We start from the raw sequence: 17544 nt of genomic DNA on the forward strand, positions 1-17544 counted from the left end.
TTCTAGCGCTATAAAAGTATTTGATTTTAGGCTGATATTTTCTTTTATTTTGAAACCACAGACCGGAAACTATCCAGTGTACTTTGTTCCTCTTGACTTTCTTGGAGTTAAACAGTTCTTCCCAAGTTTTGGAGATGTTTTCCGAAGTTTTTCCGCAGTAGCGGTTATTATGAAGCTTGACTTTGTTTAGGTCTATAAATCGTTGAAACGGCGTAAGCCGTTTCTCCGTATATGTTGAAGTTCAAGGACGACGGTCTTGAGCACCGGAGACGCTGTTACATTAGGTGTTTCTCAAGAAAAGCTAGAGAAATGTTTTCGTCGCCACAGCACAGTGAAGTGCAGACACAATGCAGACAGTTAGCTAGCGGCTTCCCTCGGTGGTAGCACACCAAGTCACGAATGCTTCGGGTACACTTTACCGTGGAGAGGGTCGCAATATGTATATATTTCTTAAATATCGAAGTATCGTGTTTTTCTCCAGCCTTTTTATATTCACGTTGCGGTCCCGATGTAACAAGGCGCACCGGTGTTTTGGAGGACACAACTGGAAACCCGTCTTGTTATAACGGCACTGCCCTGAGTACATCATGGCACACAACATCTTCTTTCCCTGTGAAACATAGGGTGAGTTGCTCAGTGGTAAAAAAAAAAAAAAAAGTCAATGGTATTTGTTTAGCTGTCAGCTAGAAATTAAATTTAGCAACCAATAGATTGATTCACATCATCTAAATAAATTAACCTTTCTTTCGTAACAAACCCTTGTTTTTGTTTGTTTGTTGTTGTTGTTGTTTTGTTTTTACAGTTGCAGTCATAAGTTTACATCCACTCATCACGAGCTTGACTTTCATGGTAATTTGGGGGCTTTTAATGATTTCTATGAACTGGTGGAATGATGGTACCGCTCCATCTTCAATGGCTCTAAAAAAAACAAGAACTGTGTGCACAAGTTTGAATTTATGTTGGATTTTCTCTAATCCTTCTCCTTGGTGATCATGACTGACTACAACTGTTAGTTTCTTTTTAACACCATAAAAAGGATTTGTTTGATACCACTCATGGATTGATCAGTGCTCAGAACAATGGGAAAGTCCAAGGAACTCAGTGAAGATCTGAAAAGGAGAATTCTACCAAATCATTAAATATGTATGCAAGTATTCCACCCTTTAAAAAGAGCAGTGAAAATAAATAATTCAAAATTACCATGACAATCACTATCATGATGAGTGCATGTCAACCTCTGACCATAACTGCTGGCCATAACATAATTACATATTTAATATAATAGATGTGTACCTCTTAATGCTCTTATCCCATCAGATCCTTGCCAGTATGGATTCAATACAACATGACCCAGGCGGACAATCAGCAGACCCATTACTTAGAAAGGATGGTTTGTGCTTTTTCTTAGCCAATAACACAGAAAATAACTTTTAAAATAATGAAATAATATGCTGATTCAACTGTACATTACTCCATGATGTGAAAAATAATGTTTGGTTGTGCTTTTTTTGCCCACTTGTGTTGTTCATTTGAGTGTAAATTTCCATAATGAACGCTGTAATAGTTTTGCTTGGGGAATGTGTGATATACAGGCTCTCTTTCAGCTTTTGTAGTTGCTTTTTTCAAGCTGTTCAAGCACCATGTGTACACATTTACCTGACAGGTACAGTGGAAATTGGTGAGGCTAAAGCATTTTTCGGGAGGGGCCCTCTCGCATCTTCAGCTCCTGCTGGTCCGTGGGGACACTCTTTTTACTCTTCATTTCCCTATGTATCAAATGGCTTGCACCTCAGGAACAGCAGAAGCACCCTCACCCGATATAACCTGGGCCACTCGCTGCCTCAGGTATGTTTCTACATGATTATTACTAAACTATTCCAAAAAAATTATTGTGTTGGAAGAAACTAAATATATATTGTTTTTTTTTGTTTTTTTTTCTTTTTTATAATCCTGCAGGTTCAGAGTGTAGTGCCTCCAGCTGCATTTGGAGTAAAATTTCACAAGTGTGCACAGGTACATCAACAATATTGAAAGAATTTAAAACCCTTTGATAAATGCACATTTAATGAACCAATTAACCTGATATAAATTTATTTTTCAATCATGTGACCAAGGTGAAGCTTGACACTGATCCCCCTCAGTTGACGTTCTTTCTGCTGGTTCGCAACGTGGGCCCTGTGGGTGGCACCAACCTATCTCAGGTGGCTATCCGGGACTCGATTTCAGGATTAGTACCTCTAAAATCTGAAGGCAGGGTTGTGGAAAGAGGCTACCAGACATTTGCCATTGAGTCGTTGTTGGGTATGTTTGGGAATGAGGATGTTTAAGAAGATTATTTTTAGCCAGACTATGTCTGCATGCTGCTTCGGCAGTTGATATGTTTATTTTGCTCACTTAGCTGGATCTCAAGTTGTTCTCAATTATACTGCTCACGTAAGGAGTCAAAAGAGCGAAGTCCTTGACCTTCCAGCTTTTCTCACCTTCTCTAATGCCTCACAGGTACTTTTTTCAATCTTCCTAATTGGCAACACTGTCAAACCAAAGCTTTCTAGATCCTAATTTGCAGGATAATAAGGTCATTTCCAGTCCTGTTAGCCTGGTTGTTTATTTCTTTCTTGGTTCCACAGAATGATGTCAGCATGTTTGGCCCATTAAGGGCTAATCTAACGCTGAGGATGAATTCCACAGACAGGGTAAGTTTGGGGCAGCACCTTAATTTGTAACAAAATCTACATGACAGCATAAGTTGTTTATTGTTGTCATTTCTTCAGTGTTATATTTAGCGTGTTCATAAAAGGGACTTAATTGTAAGTGTGACATATAGGTCTCTCTTTTAGATCTATCCTAACCACGGTGTTCATTTTGCTGGATTTGTTGCTGGGTTCTTTGTCACCATGGTGCTGCTGCTGCTGGGGTTTCTGGCCATAAACGTGATAGGACTCAGAACTAGACTGAATCTTCTTCAAAAAAGGGTATCACAAGTTCATCTCTTAAACCTAAGGATAAAGTATAATATTGACCATGAACAATTTAAATGCAGTTGCTATAACAATGCTTAATGCTTATTGCAATATATTTCATTTGCATAGTAATGTCTGTATATGTTCTTTTGTTTTGTTCTTCATCTTCATTCTGCCGTATGGTGTTTCTTTTGCTTCAGAGAAACAGAAGTGATTCAGACCCTGAGTTTGCAGACTCCAACTTGAGTGAGACAGTCAAGGATGAGGCAACATTTGAAGACAAGATTGTGGACACCATGGTTCTGGAGGATCCACAGAACATGTACAGGGCTTTGGAAAAGTGAGTAGATCAGCCCAGCATGACTTAATTTCCATTAATGGAACAATACCAAAAAACAATTAGTACAAAAATGAATCGTTAATTGTGTTACTGTAAAGTTGTTCCTTTTTCTACATTATGTCAAAATCAATACCTGCACCTTATTCTGTTTATTGTGCGTTTTATCTCTTTAGTCTTGAAATGTCTTCACTGCTACATGCCACCAATAACCTGGAAGCCATCCGGATTCAGATTTACAAGGACGTGATGTCCTCCTTGCTTGCCAGACTTCAATTTCAGGGCCAGGCCAGTGCTCAAGCCCAGGAGAGGCTGCTTAGTGTGCTTCACGGGCAGCTGCTAGGCATGGAGGGACGGCTCAAGGAGGAGCGAGGGGCTCGCATGGTTGCCTTGGCTGGTCAGTGTAACCTGGAGACTCGGGAAGAAATGGAAGCAGAGCACTGCAGAGAGGCTGCTGAGAAGGCCCAGGCTGAACTTCTGTGTCAACATGCAGATCAACAGGTAGTAACAATCTGTTTTTGCATTGTTAACTCTGCCAAGGATGTTAGCATTTTGGAATTACACAAAAACTACTAGGTCAGTGTTTATGATATTGGACAAAGGAAGAAATCTGTTCTGAATCAAGGTGTGTATACTAGTTTTGTTTTTAACAGTTCAGTCACACTGGCAGCTCGTAGTGTAGTAGGGTGTAGGGCATCTGCCGTAAAACTGCCAACTTAAACATGTAGAGCTATCTGCTGTGATGGGGGACCCCAGCCATCAAGGGCTGACTGAAATGTAATCGTTAAACCACTATGGCAGAGGCACCGCAAGTACAACAGCTGTTTTGGAATATGAAGGATTCTATGAATAAAATAAATATAAACATTAGGGGTGCAACGATACACAAAATTCACGGTTCGGTTCGATACTTTGGTGTCACGGTTCGATATTTTTTCGATACAAAAAAATGTTCATGCCTTTTTAATTCGTCATTTATTAAAATTATAAATATATATTTTAACTCAAAAGTACAGTTTTTAAATTTAATGTTGCTGAAACAAAAGTAATTAAAAAAATAAATATGTCTCAGGGCTCTCAAAATTTCAAAATCCCTGGTAGCCCTTTGGGCAGGGACTCTTCAGTTTTTGGTAGCCCAAAATAAATGTAAGTAGCCCGAATAAAAAAAGAGAGCAATTTTTTGATTGATGTTTTGTTTCCTGTTTTGTTTCCTTTACAATATTATACATTAAAGTATAATATTGTAAAGGAAACAAAACATTAATCAAAAAAATGTTGAAAAACAAATTACAACATTGTATAAAAATTACAATCATCAACTCAAATACTTGGTTCTAATTGAACAGAAAGTTCTATGAACTTGTAAGAACTGTGTAGGACATGAATCAGTCTGTGTCAGATCCTGAATTTGAAATTTCCGCTGAAGTCACGGGTAAGAGACAAGTGGAACCAAGATCTAGGACATTTGCTTTTTGAAGTTTGCAAAGACTGCTAAATTTTGCCAGTGGTATATCACTCTTTGCAACATAGTACGCTGTTCTAAACAGATTTTTCAGGTTTATTTTTAGTATGTTATTTGCAATTGGTGTTTGTTCTGGGAAAGATATTGCAGACTGAGCAATAATGCATTTCTTGCATTTCTCATGGGTTCTAATGGGGGCCTTTCTTAAAATGACTGGTCCCAGTAACAAAGGCGCTTGTCGACTCAGAAATCGAGAGAAAACCAACAACACACCCGGCAGAACATTATGTTATTTACACGGGTGCACATGTGCGCATTCGCTGTCAAAATAAAAGTCGCGCACCAGATAAGAAGTCGCAGCGCGCGTTTGCGTCCATATAAAAAGCACTGTTTTTGTCCGCTAGAGTGGGATTTTCACGGCACATTCTGCACCACATCTCTGTGCGTTCATCATTTGTTTGAAGCCAGCTCACCTCCTGCAACCACTTTTCCGAGAATACGTGCTTCTTTTGTGGTTCGGATTCCTTCTGACATTTCTTTGGAGGTAGAGGAACACCAAAGTAATTGCTTAAAGGAGCTTCTTCGACATCTTTAAGAGTTTTAAACAAATGTCTGTCCTCCTCCAGAAAATCTTATGTATGCAAACACGCGTTGCAACTTTATATCTTGTGCGCGTTTTTTGTTTGTTTTTTTGACAGCGAATGCGCACCTGCGGACCACTTATGTGCAGCCCCGGTTATATAGCTCGTCATATTGCAGCCACAGAAATTCTTTTGTCCATGAAACCATAAAGCTGCACTTTCTTTTTGCCTTATAGTCTGATTTGTCATAACTTTTCCGTTTTGTGGTAAGCTTTTCTTTGGCTGTCACTTCTTCACCCTGACCTGTCTTATTTGGCTCAGCAGAACTAAAATATATATCCTGCTGCTTTTACACACACACACACACACACACACACATAATGCTCAGCGATTCTCTGCGCGATCAACCTCTCATATGTTTAAGCTTGCTGCGGGAGATTTCACTTGTCATGTTTGCATAGTAAGCTAACGACTGATAAGACGATGTCAGAGGAATTGGTGCGCAAATTATCATCACTCACCAATCAGTACTGTCGCTCTCTGTACACAGTTCGCGCGATTGCAAAGTGAAAGCAAAAAACAAGCGCAAATTCAAACGCGATTTCAATATGTCACATATTGACAGTGGCTCACCGATGCCAATGACATAATTACCCAGCTACATTTCTGAAAGAATGCAAAAGCATTGACATATATTTTTCCTTCCTACAATAGCCCAACGGGCAGGGCAGAGATAGATTTTGGTAGCCTGACTGGAAAAATCGCTAGCCCCAGGACGTCGGGCTAGCGATTTTGCGAGCCCTGTATCTGATTGAGGAATCACTCATCTTTGGAAAAGAGAGTTTATTACAGAGAAATGGCTCTTTCCAAAATAAAAGCTATACTATCTGCTTCTTCTGGGCTATATTCTCAGCAGCATATTGTAGCGGGTCAGGGCTGTTCGGGGTTCTGTTTGTACAGTTATGTTTTGTTTATGTTGCCATAGTGACGGGTGACGCCCTCTCGCTGCGACGGTGTGTCCTTCCGGGGTCAGAGGGCGCCCTGTGTGTTGTTGTTGTTGTTGCTGTGCGGTTGCCACGCTGAGCAGTTAGCTAGTGGCAGTGTTCTTCTGCAGATGTCAATAAATGGCTGTGCTCCCTGGCTAGCTCACGGGAAGCAAGACCAAACGACACCTCCGTCTCCTCGTTGTCTGAGCTCGCCACATTGGTGTCAGAAGTGGGATGATGGTGGCACCCCATGTTCTGACCCGAGTGACTTTTCCCCCGCCGGTCGTGACCGGCCGGTGTGCCAAAAGAAGGCACCTGGACATTTGCAAAGTGAAAGCAAAAAACAAGCGCAAATTCAAACGCGATTTCAATATGTCACATATTGACAGTGGCTCACCGATGCCAATGACATAATTACCCAGCTACATTTCCGAAAGAATGCAAAAGCATTGACATATATTTTTCCTTCCTACAATAGCCCGACGGGCAGGGCAGAGATAGATTTTGGTAGCCCGACTGGAAAAATCGCTAGCCCCAGGACGTCGGGCTAGCGATTTTGCAAGCCCTGTGTTACAGGCATGGCCCTTTAAGGATGAAGCCTGATGGGAAATGTATTCGGGATGTGTGTAGCGGGACTGCCTGGTGTGTGTGTGAAGAGAGAGAGTGGAGAAGGGGAAAAAGTAACGGTTAGCTACAGAAGAGACGAAAAGAAAATAAATAAAAGGAATATAATAACTCCCTCGACAGCCAGAGTTGTGTCGGCGATGCTCGCTGTGAGTAAACTGTTTCAGCCCACTGTACGCGGTGTTCGTGCCTTAGAGAAGAAATAAAGTTCGGTGAAGCAGTTTCCTACGCCTCCTTCGATCTTTTTGCTAGCGGAGTTGACCTGTATAGTAAGCTGTTGCCGGCTACGAGTCAGTTACGGAACCTTCAAGTAACTGCCAGAGGTTTCCTTACTACGGTTCGGGGCCGCGGATCTGGCGCGGTAACACCTGTATCTGATTGAGGAATCACTCATCTTTGGAAAAGAGAGTTTATTACAGAGAAATGGCTCTTTCCAAAATAAAAGCTATACTATACGCTTCTTCTGGGCTATATTCTCAGCAGCATATTGTAGCGGGTCAGGGCTGTTCGGGGTTCTGTTTGTACAGTTATGTTTTGTTTATGTTGCCATAGTGACGGGTGACGCCCTCTCGCTGCGACGGTGTGTCCTTCCGGGGTCAGAGGGCGCCCTGTGTGTTGTTGTTGCTGTGCGGTTGCCGCGCTGAGCAGTTAGCTAGCGGCAGTGTTCTTCTGCAGATGTCAATAAATGGCTGTGCTCCCTGGCTAGCTCACGGGAAGCAAGACCAAACGACACCTCCGTCTCCTCGTTGTCTGAGCTCGCCACATTGGTGTCAGAAGTGGGATGATGGTGGCACCCCATGTTCTGACCCGAGTGACTTTTCCCCCGCCGGTCGTGACCGGCCGGTGCGCCAAAAGAAGGCACCTGAACATTTGCAGGACTTTGTGTGGGGTAATGGGGTCGTCGGGGACGACTGACCCCTTAGGTGGGGGCTATGTAGCGGGTCAGGGCTGTTCGGGGTTGTGTTTGTACAGTTATGTTTTGTTTATGTTGCCATAGTGACGGGTGACGCCCTCTCGCTGCGACGGTGTGTCCTTCCGGGGTCAGAGGGCGCCCTGTGTGTTGTTGTTGCTGTGCGGTTGCCGCGCTGAGCAGTTAGCTAGCGGCAGTGTTCTTCTGCAGATGTCAATAAATGGCTGTGCTCCCTGGCTAGCTCACGGGAAGCAAGACCAAACGACACCTCCGTCTCCTCGTTGTCTGAGCTCGCCACATTGGTGTCAGAAGTGGGATGATGGTGGCACCCCATGTTCTGACCCGAGTGACTTTTCCCCCGCCAGTCGTGACCGGCCGGTGCGCCAAAAGAAGGCACCTGAACATTTGCAGGACTTTGTGTGGGGTAATGGGGTCGTCGGGGACGACTGACCCCTTAGGTGGGGGCTATGTAGCGGGTCAGGGCTGTTCGGGGTTGTGTTTGTACAGTTATGTTTTGTTTATGTTGCCATAGTGACGGGTGATGCCCTCTCGCTGCGACGGTGTGTCCTTCCGGGGTCAGAGGGCGCCCTGTGTGTTGTTGTTGTTGCTGTGCGGTTGCCGCGCTGAGCAGTTAGCTAGCGGCAGTGTTCTTCTGCAGATGTCAATAAACGGCTGTGCTTCCTGGCTAGCTCACGGGAAGCAAGACCAAACGATACCTCTGTCTCCTCCTTGTCTGAGCTCGCCACAATATTAAACATATCAGGTCCCCATAAGGAGAATCATGTGCTAACGGCTGTCTAAATGACTCGGGTAAAGTTTGTAGCATGCATGCTTGTTGTTTTTGTCTGCTTCCACTTGTCTTTGCACTAGGATGATGTCGGCGTAAATGTGCAGTCATATTCGTTGTGTTCCCACTAGTGCTGTCAGCGTTAATCTTGTTGAAATGACGTCAACGCCACAACACGGCAAAAAATCCTTTAACGAGCTACCCCTGCATGGGGCTAGACGGCCAACACGTTAACGAGCTAACTGCGCTAACACACTAGTTCCCACCCATGTAATTGAGCATTGCGTGGCACATCCAACATACTGTTTTACTTTAGTCCATGACGCGCTTACCTTCAGGGTCATACGTCACATGAAAACCAAAATAATTCCAAACGCCAGATCTGAATGAGGGTGGGGGAGGTTCAATTTGCCATGTTGCAAGGAGAGCTTAACTTCTGTCTCGCTAGCTTGCCCTGCGCTCTTCCTTCTGACAATGCTGTCTGTGTTGAACGCTCAGTGGATCTGCGCTCGACAGTGCAGCCTAGGCGGAGTAGTCGAACGCAGATTCACTGAGCGCTCAACACAGACAGCATGTCAGAAGGAAAGTTGATAAAATAAATTACAAATTTTGTATTGTTCGATACATATGCGTACCGAACCGAAAGCACTGTATCGAACGGTTCAATATCGATACGAGTATCGTTGCACCCCTAATAAACATGAAAGATTTCATTTTCACAACTTTAAGATTAATTTTGAAATCTTGAAATCTCAGGAACTTCTTCAGTGTAGTGTCCTCCTGGAGAAGCTGCACAAGTTGAGCCAGAGTCAGCTTCAACGCATCTTATTGGTTCGTCATGAAGAGGCCTCAGCGAAGCTCCAGAGGCAGATCATTGAGTGGCGACGGGTGGAGCTGCACAAGATTTTCTCAGAGGAACTGGAGGAGGCCACCAGGATGGGAGAGCTGGAGAAGAGCACAGCCAAGAATCTTCAGCACGAATACTTTACTTGTCAGGTGAACAGTCAGAGCCTTTTGAGTTGGGTTATCATTTAATTGTCATGCCTGTTTAAAGAAAAATGTTGTGATATGCATACATCTACACTTGTGGTGAAACATTAACATGAAACACAAAGAACGTAAATAGTGATGACTTCATAAAGTTGTTGTTTTGTTTTTGTTTGTTTTTATCCAGGATCAGCTAGAGGAGGTGCTGGATGTAGTCCTTGCCAATCTGCGCTATGTGCTAGCTGAACGCAGCGCACAGAGGAAGTTTCTGGTGCACAGCCTCCACAGCCTTAACAGCCTGATTTCTGACACTTTCTCCAGCACCTCCAGCAACTTGGACAGCTGGTTCACTTACATCAGGGGGTTGGTGCCAATTTAAAAAAAACACAAATGTTCCTGCGTCTTAATAAAAAAATAACTGAAACATGTCTGGTAATCATGTGATATATACAAAACAAAATATGCAGTATCTAAAAGTTCAGGGACATAAATGCTCTAGTGTTTTTAAAAATCTTGTTGATATCTACAAATACAAGTACACTATGCTAGAGTTGTTTCACTGTGGTACTCTGCTCCCTTCTCCACCAGAGGGAGCAAACTGCCTGCAGTGCAGGTCGACCACCTGCAGGAGAAGGCTCAGAAAGAGCTGGTGATGCTGAGACAGAGACTGGATGAGGCACTGAAGCAGGAGAGGAGAGCCATGCATTGCGGACTAATTAAGAAGAGGAGGGAGCTCATATCTGACATGGTGAGCAGAAGTGGATATACACAGGTCTCTGCATTTATTCATTGTAACTGATGTCAAAAATATCTGTTTTGCAAGGTATTTCCGTTTGAAAAATGAAATCCTTTTTTTTGCCTTGTCCAGGTGACGGTCCACAAACAGAGACAGAAGGACCTGTCGAACATGTGCAAGGGTCTGGAGGGAGGGATAGAGGTAGGACAGCATCTGCACTGTTGGCAGAATTTACTGACAGCTCACAGCTTGGAGCTAGCAGAGCTTATCAACAACCTGGATGAGGAAGCTGCTGCAGACATCCGCAAGGTGCCACACTCAGACTTCACATCACTTTGTGTGTCAATTTTCTCCTGTGAGACATGAAGTTGTATAAATATGAAGTGAGGTTGATCTCATACCTGTTCTTTAGGTCACCATGCGTGTGATCCAGGGTGCCATAGCAGACATCAAAGCCATCCAGCCTTCTGCAGCTCAGGCTGTATTAGCCCTCTTGCCTCCAGGAGAGCAAGACTTTCCACTGCAGATGGAACCAGGGCAAGGATCAGGACAGGGAGCGAGTGCTCTCCTGGTGGGTCAGGAAAGACTGCACCAGGAAGGCAAGGCAGCCTTGCGTATCCTCAGCTCCACCAGGGAGGCTCTGAAGGAAGACATGGAGAAAGAGCTACAGGAGCAGAAGGCACTTAGGACACGCTGCAAAGATTTCTTCAGGTCAGTGAGGCAATTTTACTGATTTCAGAAACTAAATATTGTGTATGCAGTCCCAGTAGAAGATGGAAAATCAAAGAAAGAAACACCAAACTGGTTCCACAAGTTTAGGATGATAGCAGGTGGGAATTCTTAAAGCAGCTGCAATGGTAGCAGATGCCACACACTGTTTACTTCCAAGGAACTTTTTATCTTTTATAAATAATATATACTTTGGATAATGCTACCCAGTAAGTTTAGAAGAGTCAAGCTGGTTCACCTGTCACATTTCTCTTTTCCTTTCTATCATAGGTGTTTGTGTTTGTCCCAGCTAACTCTGTCTGAAGATGACAGGCTAAAGATGAAACTGGAGTTTCAGAAATGTCTCTCTGTGATAGATCGCTGTCTGGTGATGCCACACGCTGTCGCCAGAACTAAACTTCTGTGTGCTCTGGCAGCTTGGAGGAAGGAGAGCGAGAAACAGATGGTGCGTATATAATCACATGTTACTCAGTTCATTTTAAATGCTCCTAAAATGTTGCTGTATAGAATTGCATATTGTACTGATTGTCATTCATTTCATAGTTTGAAAAAAAGTTCGTGCTACCCTGAATTGGAAAGTGGATGGATTGGGTGGGGGGCTTTTTCCTGCCTTATTCACTAAACTTAAAATTAAATCAACAATGCCGTCATAGATTTCTCCCCCACTTCTTTTAAAAGGCATTAGCTAAAGTAGTATGGCTAAACAATTTAGCTTCTTTGCACTGCAGTTTTTCAACTGCTGGCAATGCTCTGAATTAAATTTCCCTGGGAAACGCTGATCAAAGCATGCATCGTTTTATGGAGGCATGTAATGTGGTGGTAAAGCAAGTACTCATCTCATTTTCATCACCAGGCCTTTATGCATTCTGGTATATATAAGTTCTTTTGAGTCAGTTCGTGGCATTTTTCCCATGGGAAATTTTTTTTTCTATGTTTATTCAGTATGCATTAATATCTTCTTGTTTTTGAATCTCTTTATAATATTCTTAAGGTAACCCAAAGTAAGAAACTGACCCCCATTAAGCTACAACTAGAGATAATGATGCTTTTAATGTTTTCTCATATGAATAAGAGAAAACGGCCAGTGGAAAACCACACTGCTGTAATCCTCAATTGTGTGGCTGCTGGATGAGTGTACATTGTTATTGAGAAAATATAAAGGGGATCCACAGAGTGGCTTCATTTCTGATCATGTCATGACAGTGAGCTTGGAGTTCTTTCCCAACCACCTTCCGGATACTGTGGCTTTTTGCAGATGAATACACAATCCAAGGGGAAAACCAGTGAGGCCAGACAGAAAGCAGACACATCCGACCTGCAACTTTTCCAGAAAAAGCTTAAGGATAGGATTCAACTATATGAGAGGGAGAAGGAGATGGAGAGCAGTATAATGACCAAGGTATAGCTGTTTCTTAAAACCTTGATGATAATTTATTTTTAAGTTTATTTATTATCATCCTGTATTTTTACAGCATGTTAAAGTGATCCTGGAAATTCACAGAGCAAAGAAAACCAGAAGTCTTGAAGACAGTTTGAGTTTAACATCACAATTGTGCATCAGTAGGTTTTGAGTTTATACCAGATGACTGAAAATCATCCGTTCTCAATATGGCAGGTGTTGGAGGAGATGAAGCATGAGAGAGAAGATGATCTGCACTCTCAGGCAGACAGCCTGGCTGTGCAAATGGCTATCGTCCATTACCAGAAGGCTGAGAGGCGAACCAAAGTTTTGGAGACCTGCAGAGCAATGCTGACTCTCCATAGCCTGCTTGTTCAACAGCTCAAAGAAAGGAAACATTTGGAGAGACAAGACATGGCTCAGAGTATACAAAGCCACTGCTTGGTAGGTAGTATCTGACTTGTGTGCGGTAGCTGCTTCTCTCCTGAAGCCTATAAATTTTCATTCTGTGAAATTTTTCATTTTTATCTTTAATTATTGGGTTTCTTCTGAGACATGCCTATTTGAAGGTCACTTTGACTTTTGCCACAGGGCCTAGAGGAAGCAGAGCAACAGCTTCAGGAGGAAAGAACAAAGTTGGACAGCCTGCAAATGTCTCAGCCCACTATAAAGTCAAGTAAAACACATCAGGAGGACTCTGGTGTGGGAGATGAGAACTGTGAGCAAGAAACTGTGTTTCAGTTGCAGACAGATTGCAGGATGGGGGCCATCCTTCAGGATGCACTTTATAAGCGTGAGCAGGTTACTTCACTGATGGCTGAGAGGTAAGCTGTTATTCAGCATTATTTAGAGAGCAGTGAGGATTTTGGGGGTATTGATATAAGCCATTCTGATGTTTTCAGGTTTCACTTAATGACTGCCAAGAGTCAAAGCATGGAAGATTTAAAAGAACAAATGGAGCTGAAGAGACTGTATGCAAACTGTGACCAGGTCTCAGTTTTTTTTTTCCATGATAAGTGTTTGGATAATATGTGTAATAAAAGCAATCAAAACTTTGTACCAGTTAGTTCAGACAAAATGTGGGCTAACGAATACTCTGCACTGCTCTTCGTTACAGGATCTGGACTTTGCATCTCAGCTGGTCAAGCAGTGTCATGTGTCTACCGAGGTTCTCCTGGAGGCCCTACGTCTCCTTCTCCCAACCCTGCCTGAAAGTGAACTCCTTTCAATCAGTGATGCCCTGTGCCCCAAGCAGCACCCTCCCTCAGGGTCTGCAGAACAGGAACACCCAGGGTAAGAACCAGGTTCTGAGTTTCTATCCTTTTATAAGAATCTGGAGGTTCATACGTCATCTGTCAACAGTGTTCAGTGCGTTTGACTTATGAGAGTGAATCTTATTATATTGTAACAGTAAATAGAGTTCTGTCAAAGAGATAATCAACTTTTTTTTTCCTGAAGGAACATCTGAACAGAATAACATGACCACTACAGTTTGCTAGGGGAAAGGGAAGTAATGTAAATGAGCCGGTAGAAATGGTTGACAACAAAATTGCAATCTTTAATGAGTGAAATTAATACATATGCTAAGAACAAACGGAGCAGAAAACACAATGAAAGAACTTTTGTGTTTTCATTGATTTTGGAAATGGTGTCTTTCCAGCAGCCTTATAGATTTATTCATTACTTCATACGATTTTTCATGAAGTCATCCTTCACTGACTTGTTGCAGTTCTGTGCCTGGGCATGGTTAGTGATCACACTATGGGTATTCTGCATCAGGGCATGCTACACTTAACCGTTATCAGGCACTGTACACAGCAATCACTGCACACAGCTGGACTTTGGAGGTCAAACGTGCTCAGGCTTTGTAGGATACCTATAATGAGTACATCCTAAGAGCATGGGGGCTCTCTTAAGCAGGTGAGTAAATTACAGATTCAGTCTGATTCACACATGAGGCTGGGACACTGGTTCAGTCCAGCACAAGGGCCAATGGAGTAGATGACTCACAAGAAAGCAACAGAATATCAAGTGCAGCCACTAATCTTGATTGAGCAATAAAACGTATAAATTTTTTATCAGGGCAATAACATTAGACGGTGAAGTTCTTTGAGGAAATTGAAATTGGACATATTGGAGCATAATGCTATTAGTTTGACTCTTGGCTTAATCTATTATAGCTGTGCAGTATTTAATGTGTGTCATGCTCTTTTACTGAAACTCTAAAGATTGTTTGTTCCTTGTTTAGCTGAGTGATTTAATGAAGTTAAATGAAGTTAGATGAAATTACTTCTCATCATTTAAAATCCTCAGTTTTAAGTTGGGTCTCTAGCATACATAACCTACATGCAACAACAAGTTGGTCTAGTCTTGCTAAGGAAATGATAATGTTTTGTTTTTCTTTTTTTCTTTCTGCTAGTACACAGCCAGTCTCAACAGTTCAAGTTCTGTTTTTTAAGAAAATATATTTGAAGTCTCTTATTTGAGAAGAAACAAAACTCTGTTTTCCCAGCAGCCAGTTGAAACACAACCATCTCTGCGTATTGTCTTAAATGTAAATAACAAAAGCTGTTTTCCCTGAGCCAAGATGGAGAGATAAATGATTTTACTCATCATTTAATTTCCCCTCTTGTCCTGGTGCACTGGAACAGTTTTGTCTGCACCCCGCTGAGTCTGGATTATTTTACTGATGAATGATGCCTCATGCTTTGGATCTGAGCTTCTGGCCAAAGGACAAGGGAGTGAAAAGTTTGGAACAATATGCAAGACATGTGTTTTTCTTTTCATTAGTTCTTTTGTTTCTGCTTTTTGTTTGGAGAATGGAGTTCACCAATTCTTAACAGCTGTTTTAGTTTTATTGAAAAGATAATTCATGTATATAGTATTGTTTAATTTTAACAGTGACTATTATATTCATTTTTAGCTCCCTATTTTATTCACTGGACTGTGCTACAGTTCAAAATAATTCTTGCTGGGCCTTTAGTGCTGCCCCTCTGTCTGAAAGAAGCCCTTTCAGCTCTTCTCCCTTTAAGACCATCATCCAAGAAGCCAGCGCTCTTTCTATTGGCTGCCCCTCATAAACACGGCAGATAGGCGGGGCTTGTGTGCTCCAAGCCAAAACTGTGTTCTTGAGAGCCATATTAGAAATATATGCTCACACTAACATCATTCAGAGTGCCAAAAATGATCTGAAATCTGATCTTTTGACTCATATTTAAACATTATTTATACACACATATAGTCAATGAACTCCTGTGTTGAAGATTTGGTAGTTATGTCTGCTGTTCTGAGGACAAATGTCTCCCTTGATTTGTCAGTGTCGTTTGCTAATTTGGACACTAATATAAAGCAATGAGGTTGCTCCAAAGGGGTCAGGCTTTAAATTTCCCTCTATCCAATACCACAGTTTGCTTTAATACACTGCAAATGCAAACACAAAGCAAATGTTGACAAAACTCAAAATACTGAGGCAGCTTGGTTCAATGGCTATTTGAGTTTTCTTGGCTTTTCACTGTTCACTGAAACAGCAGTTTTGGCAACTTGAAAATCACCTTATTCATCATAATATACCTACAGTGTAGGAGAATTATTTGAGCCCACATGGACTTTACATAGCATGCTGTATTAAATCCATAGGTAGGTGTTCAGAGGTTCTGTCCATGCCATCTGCTCGCTGCATAGCTAATGTACCACATATAGTCCCCCCATTACAAAACACTGTTGATGACTCATTTGCATTTTGACAGATATTGTCCATGAAGTGTCACAAGTACAGAGAAACCAGAAGACTTGCACTGTTTACTGTCAAAATAAAGACTGGCTACTTAAGACTGACCTTGTGTTTTGAAGGCAATCTTAAAAATATAGTAATTCTCCTAAAGGTTTTTCAGTTAGACTTATCCGGATTTATTAATTAAACTTCCCAGCTTAACATGTTGTACCCTACTACGAAGGAGATAAAATATTTAATCATTTTTCTCTAAATGTGAGATCACAAAACTAATGAATTATTGCAGTGTGTGAATAGTTAGGAATTGTTTTATTAAACCAGTTGTCTGCAGACTTTGTAAAGCAGCTGACAGTTTTGTATTCTGTTGGTGACTTTTTGTTTAGGTGTGCTGAGGAGCTGAACAGAGTTCTTCCTGTCAAACTGAGAGAAGATGTGGTGCATAAAAATATGCTGAATATTCCAAGTTGTGCTGTGGATAAAGAGGGGTGAGTTAAACACATTTCTTTGTTCTTCTACCAACCACCATATAAAGACTTCATGTTGCACCACAGCCAAGGCTAATTTGTAGTTTAGTGGTCACCAGATATTACTGTCAGATCCTTAAATTGAAGTGAAATGTGCCTGTCGGATTGCATGGTTTGGCTGCGGTGACCACACGCATGAGGTAAGCGCGTTAACACTCTAGTCCTGCTAACAAAAGCTCCTTTGTCCTCCAAATCTCACAGACTCCAGGAAAAGAGGCAAAGTCTGATGGAAAAACTGCTCCCCAGGTCCGGTCTTGTGCTTCAAGGGGATACTGCACCGCTGCTGACTAAGGAGAAGGGAAAGAAGAACAGCTGTAGCAAAGCACAGCAGCCGGTTTATAAATCTGGGCTGCCTGTTAAAGAGCAGCAGAGCGACAGTGGAAGAGAAGAAGTTGTGGACACGGTAAAGGAAGCAGAGGAACACACGACTTCAGCCTCTGCTTGCTGTGCGCCGGGGAGCCCAGCAACCGGGGAAAAGCTGTTTGTTTTCCGGGATCCACCTGAATCATGTAACAGTGTAGATGTCCCAAATAAAAAAAGGAAGAGGAATTTCCTCAATCTGAAGAAAGGTTCAGTGGCCCCAACAAACCTACCTTGAAATTTGTCTTGCCTTTTGTATTATTTTTTTTTAATGAGGATGGTATTTTATATATGATCATGCTCCAAAAAAAATCTGGTACTTCACAAAGTGTTTATATGATCTGACTTTGTTTTATTTTTTAATAAAATCAGCTGGCTTAAGTTGTTTCCAGTCATTTCTCCCTGTCTTCTCAATAATTCAGATTGCTAATA

At 42.1% G+C, this 17544-nt stretch overlaps 1 protein-coding gene across 2 annotated transcripts; it reads left to right on the top strand.

The window, feature by feature from the left end:
* Positions 1–89: 89 nt before the first annotated feature.
* Positions 90–17493, top strand: LOC120731784 (limbin-like). 2 transcript variants are annotated; one of them, XM_040029025.1, is made up of 23 exons: positions 90–624; positions 1318–1390; positions 1664–1845; positions 1957–2013; positions 2115–2301; positions 2399–2499; positions 2628–2693; positions 2838–2972; positions 3161–3300; positions 3474–3798; positions 9404–9643; positions 9822–9997; positions 10223–10382; positions 10503–10679; positions 10783–11081; positions 11370–11544; positions 12355–12498; positions 12715–12942; positions 13090–13322; positions 13401–13488; positions 13616–13791; positions 16612–16713; positions 16954–17493. In XM_040029025.1, exons 1-23 carry the CDS (start codon positions 400–402, stop codon positions 17348–17350), a joined length of 4086 nt encoding a protein of 1361 aa, XP_039884959.1. In that variant the 5' UTR covers positions 90–399; the 3' UTR covers positions 17351–17493. The 2 variants fall into 2 exon arrangements, with proteins under 2 accessions (XP_039884959.1, XP_039884960.1); XM_040029026.1 differs by lacking the exon at positions 2838–2972.
* The last annotated feature ends 51 nt before the right edge of the window (positions 17494–17544 follow it).

This window comes from Simochromis diagramma, unplaced genomic scaffold, assembly GCF_900408965.1.
Source record: "Simochromis diagramma unplaced genomic scaffold, fSimDia1.1 OVJJ01000483.1, whole genome shotgun sequence".
Classification (NCBI taxonomy): domain Eukaryota; kingdom Metazoa; phylum Chordata; class Actinopteri; order Cichliformes; family Cichlidae; genus Simochromis; species Simochromis diagramma.

What these genes read in the sequence shown, in the direction of transcription:
- LOC120731784 (XM_040029025.1), top strand. Translation starts at nt 400, where the DNA reads ATGCTTCGGGTACACTTTACCGTGGAGAGGGTCGCAATATGTATATAT. An exon ending in TGAATCTTCTTCAAAAAAGG is followed by an intron (nt 2,973 to 3,160) that starts GTATCACAAGTT and finishes CTTTTGCTTCAG; the next exon opens with AGAAACAGAAGTGATTCAGA. An exon ending in CTGCTGCAGACATCCGCAAG is followed by an intron (nt 10,680 to 10,782) that starts GTGCCACACTCA and finishes CCTGTTCTTTAG; the next exon opens with GTCACCATGCGTGTGATCCA.